This window comes from Carassius carassius, chromosome 30 (genome assembly GCF_963082965.1).
Source record: "Carassius carassius chromosome 30, fCarCar2.1, whole genome shotgun sequence".
In the NCBI taxonomy this organism is placed as follows: Eukaryota; Metazoa; Chordata; class Actinopteri; order Cypriniformes; family Cyprinidae; genus Carassius; species Carassius carassius.
In genome coordinates this window covers 14,456,977-14,470,638 of record NC_081784.1, presented here as the reverse complement: position 1 = coordinate 14,470,638, position 13,662 = coordinate 14,456,977, and the positions used below count along the sequence as shown (strand labels likewise).

At 35.4% G+C, this 13,662-nt stretch overlaps 1 protein-coding gene across 1 annotated transcript; it reads left to right on the top strand.

The window, feature by feature from the left end:
- The first annotated feature begins 11,687 nt into the window (after positions 1-11,687).
- On the top strand, positions 11,688-13,036 carry LOC132110698 (dual specificity protein phosphatase 13-like). Its single transcript, XM_059517530.1, has 3 exons — positions 11,688-11,872; positions 12,152-12,369; positions 12,744-13,036. The coding sequence occupies exons 1-3, from the start codon at positions 11,748-11,750 to the stop codon at positions 12,953-12,955; spliced, it is 555 nt and encodes a 184-aa protein (XP_059373513.1). The 5' UTR covers positions 11,688-11,747; the 3' UTR covers positions 12,956-13,036.
- Positions 13,037-13,662: the final 626 nt, after the last annotated feature.

Below are 13,662 nucleotides of genomic sequence, written 5' to 3'. Positions count from 1 at the left end.
GACTGGACAAAAGTGAAGCGAACGCCGAGAGAGAGAGAGAGAGAGAGAGAGAGAGAGAGAGAGAGAGAGAGATTGCGCGAGAGAGACCGAGTGCGTCCGAGAGAGACCGATTGCGTCCGAGTGAGATCAAGAGTGCGCGAGAGAGTCCGAGTGAGATCGAGAGTCCGCAAGAGAGGCCGACAGTGCGCCAGAGAGTCCGATTGCGTCCGAGTGAGATCAAGAGTGCGCGAGAGAGTCCGAGTGAGATCGAGAGTCCGCAAGAGAGGCCGACAGTGCGCCAGAGAGTCCGAGTGCGTCCGAGTGAGATCGAGAGTGCGCGAGAGAGGCCGACAGTGCGCCAGAGAGTCCGAGTGCGTCCGAGTGAGATCGAGAGTGCGCGAGAGAGGCCGACAGTGCGCCAGAGAGTCCGAGTGCGTCCGAGTGAGATCGAGAGTGCGCGAGAGAGGCCGACAGTGCGCGAGAGAGTCCGAGTGCGTCCGAAAGAGATCGAGAGTGCGCGAGAGATACCGACCGAAAAATGGTATTATATTTAGCAAAGTAAGTCGAAAAAAATACATGACTATTTCTATAAAAGGCACATAATACATTAGGGGTGCCCAATGCTGTTTCAGGATATCCATTTTCCTTCATATTCCAGTGCAAGTTCAGTGCCAGCACAGTGTAAAGACAACCAATATGCACATAATAAACAAACAAAATCTTTAAACTTTTATGTTTGTTCTTTTTTTTGCCAGAGTTTCCTCAGTGTGGCAGGGGAACATTTCAGTCTGCCTAATAGTGATCTTCAATATCCAGTGTCTTTCCAGTCCCTGCCAGTACTAAGATAAAGGTCAGCCTTTTACTGAGCTTGTAATCTAGCAAAATCAACTGAAACTGTTGGACTCGCATCAGGAAGATCTCCACAAACCAGTGGCACTTCAGCAAAAAAATAAATAAATAAATAAAAATAATTCCGGAGTGGTAGGGCTGGAAATTACAGACTGTACTGGTTTTGATTCAGTCACAGGTGAGTAGGATACCACAACAATAGAATCAGCAATACTATGCTACTGTGCAGAATGGTAAAGTCATACATATCCATTTCAAATATTGAATGTACTCTTCTACAAGTCGGATCATTATCAGCTGCTGCCTTTTATATTTAACAATGGTTTGTTGTAGGTAATAATCTTGAATGAGGCCCCTGACAAGAAATGTCTGAAATGTCAACCAGACCACACCACAGCCCAAATGTGGTCATAAGTTGACCATTTATTTTCTGACCGAGTGACAGCATGACTGGCATGAGCAATTACACACTCATCCTGCATCTGAGTAAGCACTGAATTTACAGTTATGATGAGAAGCATCAGTGTATTGCGGGTGTTGTCATTGCCCTCTCATTTGTCCGCGGGGGACCAGGACCACAGTTCCTTTCACCAAGCCTCTTTAGAGCACTCACGACTAGCCCTGAGGCCACAGTGATTTCTGTTGAAGAGATTACAGACCCAGAGCTTTGCATCAACATGCAGAGAATAAGCTCTCTCAGAAGTGTTTTGTACCAAATTTTATTAACTTTTTTTAATTATTATTATTGCTTAATTTGCATATCAAGACAGGGAACCAACAATGTTAGACACTTCACCAAGTTGTATTAATTGCTTGAATATTCTCTTAATACTCTGCTTCCTCATTTTAGTTAGCTTCTGGGGATTACGATGACTTCAACAATATTGAGAACATGCATTGTAGATATGGCTGGGACATTTGCAGTTATCAATGACCCTCAAACAGCCAGCATTTCATTCATTTTCATTTTCATTCCTTGAACCTGTTCAGAGCCCTTTTTACTAATAAAGTAATTCGTGACCATACAGGAGCACAAAAGCAGTCATAAGTAGCACAGTTATATTTGTAGCAATAGCCAACAATATATTGTATTGATCAAAATTATCAATTTTTATTTTATGCCAAAAATCATTAAAGATCATGTTCCATTAGATATTTTGTAAATTTCCTACCGTAAATAAATAAAAACTTCATTTTTCATTTAGTTGCTGAATTTTTGAGTTTGATTAGATATGCAGAACTTCATTTGCACAACTTTAAAGGCGATATTCTCAATACTTAAATTTTTTTTGCATCCCCAGATTCCAGATGTTCAAATAGCTGTATCTCAGACAAATATTGTCCTAACAAATCATACACCTGTCACGGAGCGAACCAGACGGGAGACGTGCGGATCCATATGCAAAGCTTTTATTGACAAGACATGGTCAGAAACAGGCATAGATCAGGTGATGGCAAACAGGCGTGTAGAAGGAAAGGCTAGAGCAGTCCGAGAAGCAAGCAAGGGTCAGTTCACGGCAAACATAATCCAGCAGGGTGAGACAAGAGGGATAATCCAGGTACAAGCAAGGTCCAGGCAGGGGCAAACAGTATCCAAACAGGGCTAAACAAGAGAGGTAATCCGAGGCAATCATGCAAAGAAGAGAACACAGGGAAACAGGCAAGGCAGGACTGAGACTAAGCTTCACCTCAAAAAAGGCAGGCTCCGTAGGGTAGCTATCAGCTAACTAGTGATAAGCGCATACAATACTCGGCAGCCTGAAGGTGTCTGAGTGAGTGTTTATATAGTGAGTGTAATCAGCATATTCAGCAGTGTGTGGGAGATCAGTGCCTTCAGCTGTGTTTGCAATTAGTGCAATGGGTGATGGGAACTGTAGTCCCGGGTGAAGTCCATGTAGTGAGCGGGTGACCTCTGGTGGTGAATGGATGAAAGTTCATATACCAGATTCATGACAACACCAATGGAGAGATTATTTATTCAGCTTTCAGATGATATATGAATCTCAATTTTTAAACAAATTGACCTTATGACTGGTTTTGTGGCCCAGGGTCACATTTGTGATGCATAAAGTGATTAAATAACTGATAAAATTAAAATAAGGAGAAGGATATGTTCAAACTGGCATGATAAAAACAAAATATGACTGATACATACTAATGTCATTGTAATAATTACCAGAGATGATTTGGTCCTTTAACATTATATACTGTCCTCCTAATTGCATGTCTTGTACAGATCATGGTGCCAACAGGGTTAACTGCTGCCAGTTGCTCCGGACACGTCCTCTTTGGACAGAGAATTCTCTGCTTCAGAGACTTCCTATGCAATATTCCAATTATATTCCAATTATTTCAAATATTAGCATATGTAATGATATCTGGTGTTCATTAACAATGTTAAGTGGAAACATTGATAAAGCGGATTGAATTGATATATTAAAATGCATGAATTATATTAGACAATATAAAGTGTGACTTGAAGGAGTGGTTAGTGTGCATGATTGTCATGAAGTCAGATCCTGTGACTTCAGGTTTGAATCTGTGGTGAAGCATAAATCTAATTATAAAAAAATAATTGAAAGTTGTGTTTTTATTTTTCTGTTCTTGTAATGTGTTGTAACATCTCTGTGAATATGTTGTTTTGGTCATGAAATTGGTCAATAAAAGATTTTTATGTATATATTAATTGTTCTGCTGCATTAATTCCAATTTATGTAATTCACCTCTGTAAGTTAACTTAGTTGGTTGAACCTCCTTATTAAAACGGGCCTCAGCTGTGTTTAATTTGGTATTATTGCTAAACTTTGCAGTACAAGTGGCTCCAGTTTTATTTTGGCCCAGACAGTACTGATATGGTTTATTTTTCCACTGTGGGGCTGATAACGGTGCTATTTAGTAGGAAATTATTTATCAAGAAAAAGTAAAGGCTAAATTTTCATCTTTAGACTGATGACATTTAAGTACCTAAATGAAGATCCTTTTTACAGAGTATATGGTGAGTATTTTTTTTTTTCCAAGGATGATAAATGTTATAAAGTAAATACACAGGAATTTCTGAGTAATCAAATAGAAAGTGACAATAATTAGAAATCTCTATATTTATGTGTATGCTATTTTGTAATGTGGTTTCAATTGCATTTTAACCGTATTTATTGCACTTGTTTAACAAGTACATTTTTGATAATTTGTGACAGATCTTGTCATTTTATAACTCATTACAAGACAATCACACACACACACAAAAAAATGCTATCATGAGGGGAGCAACTTTAAAAAGAAAACACTGAGTTAAAGTAGAACTAATTGGATGGAACCACTGTCAATTATTTAAATGAGTTGCTTGAAACAAATATCCTTATGTTGGTTGAGTGAAACATATTTGGACAGTTTTTAATAAACAAAAAAAAACATATATTTGTTAAACTTTACTGTTTTAAGATACAGTGAAGTGAATTAATTGATTTGGTTGGACATTATGGTCTCGCTAGATTCTTCCTCATTCAATTGTATTGTCACAACACAAGTGTGCATAGATTCATAAAATTCCACTAATGTAAAAAAAAAAAAAAAAAAAAATTATGCCCAAAATCATTAAGATATTAAAAACCATTAAGATATTTTGTAAAATCTACCATGAATATATCAAAACTTAGTTTTATTTCAGTAATATGCATTGGTAAGAACTTCATTTGGACAACTTTAAAGGCGATTTTCTCAATATTTAGATTTTTTTGCACCCTAAGATTACAGATTCAAATAGTTGTATCTCAACCAAATATTGATGGATTCTAACAAACCATAATCAATGGAAAGCTTATTTATTCAGACTTTAGATGATGCATAAATCTCAATTTTGAAAAATTGACACTTAAGACATGGTGTTGTGGTCCAGGGTCACTTTTTTAGCATAATGCATTCACATAAAGACAAAAAAAAACATATAACTTGAAATATCTCGCTACTGGAGAGGTTATATCTTGTCACTTACTTGATTGAAGTTCATTAACTCATAATGTCAACTGACGTGATTATTTTCCAATATACATCTTTTGGCAAGGACACTTTAACATATAGGCCTAGATCATGTTACGAGTTGAACAGGGAATACAAGATGTAATTCTAAAGTATTGCCGTGTTCTTGGACATAGGCTATAAACTGTTTACACTTCTGGCACGCAGCACAATTTCTATACGGGAAACAACCTTGTGCAGACGTTTTTCCTCATCACTACATCTTGCTTTACCAACATATCTGACATGTTACTGATCTTTTAAGAGTAAACAGTGGGCGTTACTGAAATGTATCATTCAGAGATTCATCAGATGATAACATGTTTATAAATATTGTATTACTATGTTCATCATAGGCCTATGTCAATGAGCAAATTACTTCATATATATATATATATATATATATATTTTTTTTTTTTTTACTATTTTCAACAGATTAAGTCTATTGAATTAATTAACCTTGTCTAATGCATTATTTATCCACCTTTCTTTCTGGATAGATCGAAATCTTGAAATAGTAATTTTACCTGTTCATCAAATTCACATGCAGTCTACAATTAGGCTACGTTTTTAATCTACATAATTGACTATTGGGTAAACTTCGTTTTAGAGGAACTGGATGATAATTAGGAATAGCCAGTTTCGTATTTTTATCTGTTGGTTTTCTAAATACTGTTGTTATGTAATGGCTTTTTAATCTTTCACATCCAAATAAATGATCGAATCACAACTCTTCCCAGTGTGAATTTAATTGATTGATCATATTTTCGAATTAATACATTACACAAATACACTGTAAAAAGTAATCATGGCATCTACTTAAGAAATCTATTAAACATAATTGATTTTTACAAATTTGTTGAATTTACTTAATTACACTGTGTTATGTGAACTTTCAGGTGGATGCAATAGTTACTACTAAACAACTTTATTAAACAGTACTTAAGAGCATCTAGTTTGTTGGACTAAAGGTCTGTTCCACTTAGATTTAGTTATCTTTATTTAGTTGTTATACTTACTAGGTTTTATTAAGTTGCAGCTTCTTTCAAGGCAAATAAAACAATTTACTTACTTTTTTTTTTACACTTACTTAAAATATTTAAGTAGCCACAAAGGAACCAATTACATTAATAAACCAGTGAGTAGCAGTAGTGCACTATGTTGCAATGTACAACAAACCAACAGAAGAAGAAAACAAAAAGAGTTTTAATAGACTTTTTACCAATTTCCTCCATGTCTGCAGTTATCTTTCACTAGTTGCATTCACTCGTCTCCCAAAGTCATGTTGAATGTTGAATTTTCTTCAATACAACTGAAATATTTGAGAGAACAAATCAAATCACAGTGATTAGCGTTCTCTTTGGTTGGGCACTTGGAACTTCACTTAATTTTCTTTCTATTACTGCTGTATTGCAATATGAATTTGGAGTACTTTGATTTCAAGGGAAGAAAAGTAATAAACAGATTCCTTTCAGAAAATGATCTATCTTCGTGTTAAATAACTAGTGCATTATTTTGTGATTAATCATGATCATTTACAATTTCATTGGTTTTCATGAATACCTTGAGAAGCCTTTTATTAGGTTGATACAATACTTTCCTATTTTTTCAATGTGTTTATTTTTTTCAACCACTGATATTGTCTTTTCACAGTCCGTGCTCATGAACTCGTTGTATAATCAATATTTGAAAGCAAAAAAATAAATAAAAAATAGGGTAACACACTTCAAAATGATGACATGTCAGTGATTTTGGTCTGTGGTGGACGAAGTACACAAATAGGGTACTTGAGTAAAAGTACAGATCCGTATAATAATATTACTCCAGTAAAAGTACTCCTTTTTCAATTTGACTCGAGTGAAAGTACAAAAGTACTTGATTTATTATGTACTTAAGTAAAAAAGTACTGAAAGATAGATTTTGCAATTTTATATAGGCTACTTGATTTAATTTTATATTTAGCACAGATTTTTTATAATCCTACTGCTCAAAATACTTGAGATTTTTGAGTCAAGATATATTTTTGTTGTTGATATGGACTATGTTGACAAGAGTAATGTTCACTGTGAAGCTTACACTGCAATGTACCTGAGAGAAAATAGAGCTGACCATCTGATTTACATCATTAAGAAAAAAGAGTTTTAAAGATTGTTGATTTCCAGAACATCACAGTTATATATGACATGAGAATAAGGCCTGAAGTTAGGAAGAACTTTTTAAGGAAAATATTATATTTCATATAGATTTTTTCCTTCTCAAACCTTGTCTGTGGTGTAAAGACACCCCTGGTCAAATGCTCCCAGAGGGCATCACTTTCCACTTTGATAATTACTGTAGTTACCATGTTCTGAACATCACATTCTTTCTTTTCCCCCAGATGTAATCTACAGTGTCTAGGTGGTTGAATAAAAATATTTGGACTTTATTTTTAAAAAATTACCTCAACTTAGCACCACCAAGCTTGTTAGCTAGACATTAGCTAACAATATTTACTTATTTCCAGTATGGTTATGAATAAACATTCATATCCGTCTACTCGGCTAGTTAATCCAAACAATATAAAAATGTATACTGTTGATAAACAATATAAAAACAGAAGTCACATAGGGCATGCGTAGCATTTTAATAAAACTGTTTACATTACGGCAGCGGGGAATTTGAACATAGATGAGTTACTTTTATTTAATCTTTGTTATTTTAATGTTTCTTTTTTTGTTTGTTTTTTGTTTTACCTAAAACATAGAGACATTGATTGATGTGTCTGCATCGTCTGCATTCAAGCATTTCAGTGGTCTTAAATACATCACTATTTACAGCAGATTTAGTTCACAAACAACTTGACAGTTTTGACGTAAATATAATTTTCAGTTAAATAATTAATCCTAAATTTCGACATTAATAACTTAATTTTAACATCATCAGACGCGCGAGCTCACAAGATCTCCCGGTTCTTACTTGTGAATTCAGTTCACTGGAGACTCGCACTAAACGGTTCATTTGATTCAGTGAGTTGTCAACTCTAGAACAGCTGCAATCGGATCATCCTAATTCGTAAACGAATCGTTTGGTGCTATTTGAGATCCGATTTTAAAGGTTCATTGAAAAGACTCAGTTCGTTCGTTCGTGAAATGTAGTTAAGTAAAAAGTACGTTCTTATGCTCTGGAATGTAGTATACTGAAGTACAGAGGTGGAAAGAGTACAAAAATATTCAACTCAAGTAAAAGTATCATTACATTAATGAAATTTTACTTAAGTACAAGTAAAAGTACCAGTCTAAAAATCAACTCAAGTAAAAGTAAAAAGTAGCTCATTTAAAATTTACTCAGAGTAAAAATTACTTAGTTACATTTTAACAGTGGGAGGGAGTCAAAAATGGGACAGGCCAAGGGTGTCAAACTCAGTTCCTGGAGGGCCACAGTCCTGCACAGTTTAGATTTAACCCTAATTAAACACACCTGATCCAGCTAATCTAATCATTTAGGTTTATTTGAAAACTACATGATATATGTGCTGGAGCAGTGTTAGAACTAAACTCTGCAGGGCTATGGCCCTCCAGGAACTGAGTTTGACACCCCTGGGATAGGTCTATTAATCTCAAACTAGTTGTTTTTAATTAAAGGAATCGGTTATTTAGAATAATAAAACATTTGGGCTGTTACCAGGCAAATCAGTATCAACAAACTCATATTTTAATGCAGAGGAAATGCAGAAGATTCATTGGAAGTGGCATTTAGATGTATTACACTGTTTAGTGCAGGACAAGAATGCATTTAACCTGCAGTTACAAATGCATGAATAATGTTTTGATATACAAGACATAAAATGTTGAATACTCATTTGAAATGATAAGAAATTCATTATTTAAAAAAAATCAAAAGATACTTTAAATGTGAAATTAAAATGGCCAGTATGTGTCAGCAAGTCACTGTTAATAAGTGAGTCATTGCGATTGAACCAAATCATTTAAACGGTTGATTCATTCAGGAACGAAACACTGTCACGTTGCTCAGAGATGCAAAACTGTGATTTGGTGGCTGTGTTTGGAATAATTTTCTGTTGTAGAAATAGAGCTAAAAAGGCAATATGGTGTCTAAAACGCAAGTCTCTTAATTAACTTGTTTACTGAACTGATATATGTATGTATGTATGTATATATTCATGATGATTTTTGGAGGAAAAGACGGCATTCTTTGTGTGATTTTGATTTAATATATGAAATTATATAAATATGTGAATTTTCTGCCCCTATATCTTCAATTTTGTGATCATTCTAAATGCATTTTAGGAGACTGAATCACACAGTGAAAGAACGCACTATAAATGCGCGCGCACATCATTAAAACAAAAAATATGATATTATCGCAGACGATATATATATAGCACACTCCTCACCACTGTCTTTTTGGCTAATTTGTGCAAAACATCTTGCTAAAATGTCAAAGCTTCATTTTAACCACCAATGCAACGATTCAATTATTTAGCTTACCTCTACATTTTGCGAAGGGTTGATGTCTTGTCGAGATTTTATAAGCTGCTAGTTTGGTCTTCCTAGGCAAGTACAGCTTACACTGCATAATAGAGCATACATATGGCCAGGGGTTCACTTCATTTCCTTCGAGTTCAACTTCAGAATATGACGGGATTTCGTTTTCAGCGGTGTCTGCACCACTAACGCCTGTTTTGACCGTCTGCATCTTTCTTGTGATTTTAGCGCCAGTTTGCCCTCCTGCCCATTATTTACTGCTGTAGTTTCCAGGGAGAGATTTTTTTTTTTTTTTACTCAGTAATTAATGTGTTTTAAAATGTAGCGAAGTACAATACTTTAAACAAAATATACTTAAGTAAAAGTAAAATTACAGATTTAAAAAATTACTTTAAAAAGTATTAGTACACAAAAAAGCTACTCAATTACAGTAACGCGAGTAAATGTAATTCGTTACTTTCCACCTCTGCTGAAGTAGGCTATAAGTTACTAAAAATAAAAATACTCCAGTAGAGTAGCCTACAGATACTTGAAAAATGTAATTACAGTAACGAAGTAAAGCTACTGGTCACCACTGATTTTAGCTTATTGGCAATTTACTGCTTAAAGGCTTAATTTGAAAGTTGGGAAAGCTGCTTATGTTGAATGAATGGCCATACACGGACATCTACTGGGGTAAACAGTGTAATGCAGAAGTGTCACACCTGGAAATGCCAATCATGTAGTTTAGTCATAGTTGTGGGTTCTTCCCACTCTTCTTCGGTTATCCCTGAAAATGGAGAATGTAGATCGAATTTTGTCTTGAACGTCCCTCTATTGAAGAGCTGGAGGATTTATTACATGGGGGGCAGCAATCCTGTCGATGAAGTGTGGCCAAATTTGTTTCTTTGGGACGTGTAAATGCATTAATGTGGGACTTTATTATGTAATTCTTTAAAGGTACATGCCTCGTGACAGATACAGCATGGCCTATGGAGACTGGTTATAACTCATGTTTTAAATGCTGCACATGGTAAAATGTGTTGCAAAGGAAGTAATGATTTTTATGGGACAACCGTAAAGTAGGCCTACTATGGTGTGCCAGCAAATGACCTGCCTAAATTTGATATTTCATAATTTTTCTACCCTTCAGCACACTACATTCATGATGCTCTGAGCACAACAGGCGGTATGTGGATGCCATCTTGAAAGTGAAAGAAAAAAGATGGATCTTTCCAAACCGAGGATTTCTGAAGCAGTTTATAACTCTCAACAATTAATTAAACTACAAGGTGCAGTCAAAGTAACTTATTTTTTTTAAGCATGCAATTCAGAAATCTGTAAATTAAAAATAACATCTGCATTTAAACCGCAGGATCAACAACCACAATTAACATTATTATAAACATTTTATCTTATTTATAAAAACACCTTTGTGTCATACTTCTCTTAGGCCTAAACTTAATTCAATAAAATAAAAGTAGTCCGTGTACGTATTAACTAATAAATTAATGACTTATTTCTTTATTTTATTATTATTTTATCCAAAACAATATTTAACTACTGAATACCTCACAACATCGGGCAATTAAACCTTAAAGTCTTTCTATGTTTTATGTCAGTTATCAAAACTGAAATTGTCCGAAAAAGGTTAAGGAATTTAATCTTGCAAGGATTTGAATCTTAAACTGAACTAAAGTAGGCCTATGCTAATGTATTCAAACCAAGCTGATCAGCAAACAATGTTACTCTGTTTCCCTCTTTGTTCCACTTTGTAGTACAATACTCCAAATGTTCACTGATGTTCAGCAACACAATTGTCTCTTATTGTCCTGTTCTCTCGTCATCGGATGAATCATCTCCAAACTTGATTTGTGGAACAGACCACAGTGTCCTACCACAGAAATGGACTACACTAGAACGGAAATTAACATCAAATACATCTAAAAATACGCTTGTGTGTAAGTCTGTAAATAATAAGGAACAAATGTGAGCGCTTTAGCTACAGTAGGCTATCAGTTATTAAAGGTTTCGATGTTATTGTTTATGGTAAACCCGATGACGATGACGAACACATCACTCGCTTGTCATATCTAATTAATTAAGAGTAATTTGTGATTACTGGCTCAGACATTTTATTTAATAATAGTAATGTTGTGATGTATTTGAATTTACTGTCTGATACCATGAATTGGGATTGTATATTTTACATTTTTCGCGTAAAAATATTCCCATTAAGAAAAACGTGTTCTTGATGTTATTGACTTTCTGAGTCAACAGGCGCCCCTTGGAGGAGGTAAACATAGTACGACCCAGCTGTGTCTAGTGACCGAACAGAGTCTGACAAAGAGCACCTGTTTGTGTGGATCACGACGTGCCTATGTGTACTGAAACCTCGCGAAAACAGCAGAAACACGTCTTCAACGGCTGATCTGGGTCAGAAGAATGGCAGCTCAGAAAAATAAACACCTACTCCTGGATATCAAAGAGTTAGAGAATATTCTGGACACATGTAAACTTGATCTGAATCCAGTCGACGAGGTCTGGCCGAACTTGTACATCGGAAACGTGTACGTATTACTACATAGCATCTGATCATGTGGTGTTGTAGCGTATGCAAATGACGCTTCTGTAAAGTTTAATAGCACGCGAGCAATGTCTGTGTGGTTTGTACTTTTATTACATTATTGTTATTTTAAAATAAGCTGTTCTACCAAAGTAACTTAGTTGTTTGAGAATCAATCATACACTCCATCTAGTGAACTTGATCCTGGAGTTAAATCACTTTTAATGACTGTCATAGTGGTTGCCCTGTTACATTACATAACACATCTTTCACTTTTCTATAGGGCTATTGCTCAAAACAGAAATGCTTTGATGAAAATGGGTATCACTCATGTCTTAAATGCTGCCCATTCCAAGCAAGGCAGCATTGGGGACCAGAGTTATTATGGCAATACAATTGTGTATTATGGCATCCCAGCAGAAGACTCTTCATCATTTGATCTGAGTGTGTACTTTAAACCGGCTGCTGATTTCATCCACAAAGCCTTGAGGAAGAAGAATGGTAAGTGACCACAGTCAGTGATATTAATTTAATGCTAAAATACAAATGGGAATCTATGCATGGGGAGTATTCTGAAGTCCACTCTGAAACTACTACTCTGATTCGTATTAATAGTCAATAAGTATTTTTACAAAACTAACCCATATGACAACAAAACCATCAGTTTACAGGTTTTGTACTAAAATTGTTGTGTTATGCAACAAATGTTTTTTATTTATTTTTTTTTTTTTACATTATTTTGAAAAAAAGAAAAGAAACATTCTGTTGTTAATACTCTAAGAAAATGAATTATAATGGAGAAATCCATATTTCAGAAAAATGAAATGGTTCAATATTAACAGCTTCTGACAGTTACCGTGCCTTTTTATCCATAGGAAAAGTGCTTGTTCATTGCATCATGGGAATGAGTCGTTCTACCACTCTGGTTCTAGCATACCTTATGCTGCATCAGCGTCTAACTCTCCACACTGCCATCCAAACGGTTGTACTGCGACGAGCAGTCTATCCTAACAGGAACTTTTTGAGCCTTCTCTTGGATTTGGACATACAGCTACAGAGAAAGCGAATGCTGTGTCCTATTCTCTGACAGAAAAACATTTGTCATTGACACACAAATGCACATGCATTTATTTTATATAACTAAAGGGTTAGGAGGTTTGTTTACATTACTTATGATATATATATATATATATATATATATACACCCACACAGGCCACTTTATTAGGTACACCTTGCTAGTACCGGGTTGGACCCCCTTTTGCCTTAAACTGCCTTAATTCTTCATGAAATAGATTCAACAAGGTGTTGGAAGGATTCCTCAGAGAGTTTGGTCTGTATTAACATGATAGCATCACGTAGTTGCTGCAGATTTGTGGAGGAATGGGAGATTTGCATCATGGATGTGGAGCCGTCCTCCACATCCCAAAGCTGCTCTATTGGATTGAGATCTGGTGACTGTGGAAGCCATTTGAGGAAAGTGAACTCATTGTCATGTTCAAGAAACCAGTCTGAGATGATTTGAGCTTTGGGATATGGTGCATTATTCTGCTGGAAGTAGCCATCAGAGGATGGGTACACTGTACTCCACAACTGCCGCTCACTGGATATTTTCTCTTTAGAAACCCTAGAGATGTTTGTGTGTGAAAATCCCATTAGATCAGCAGTTTTTGAAATACTCAGACCAACCGTCTGACACCAACAACCTTTCCACGTTCAAAGTCAATTAAATCCCCTTTCTACCCCATTCTGATGCTCGGTTTGAACTTGAACGGTTTTAAACATTTTCACCACAT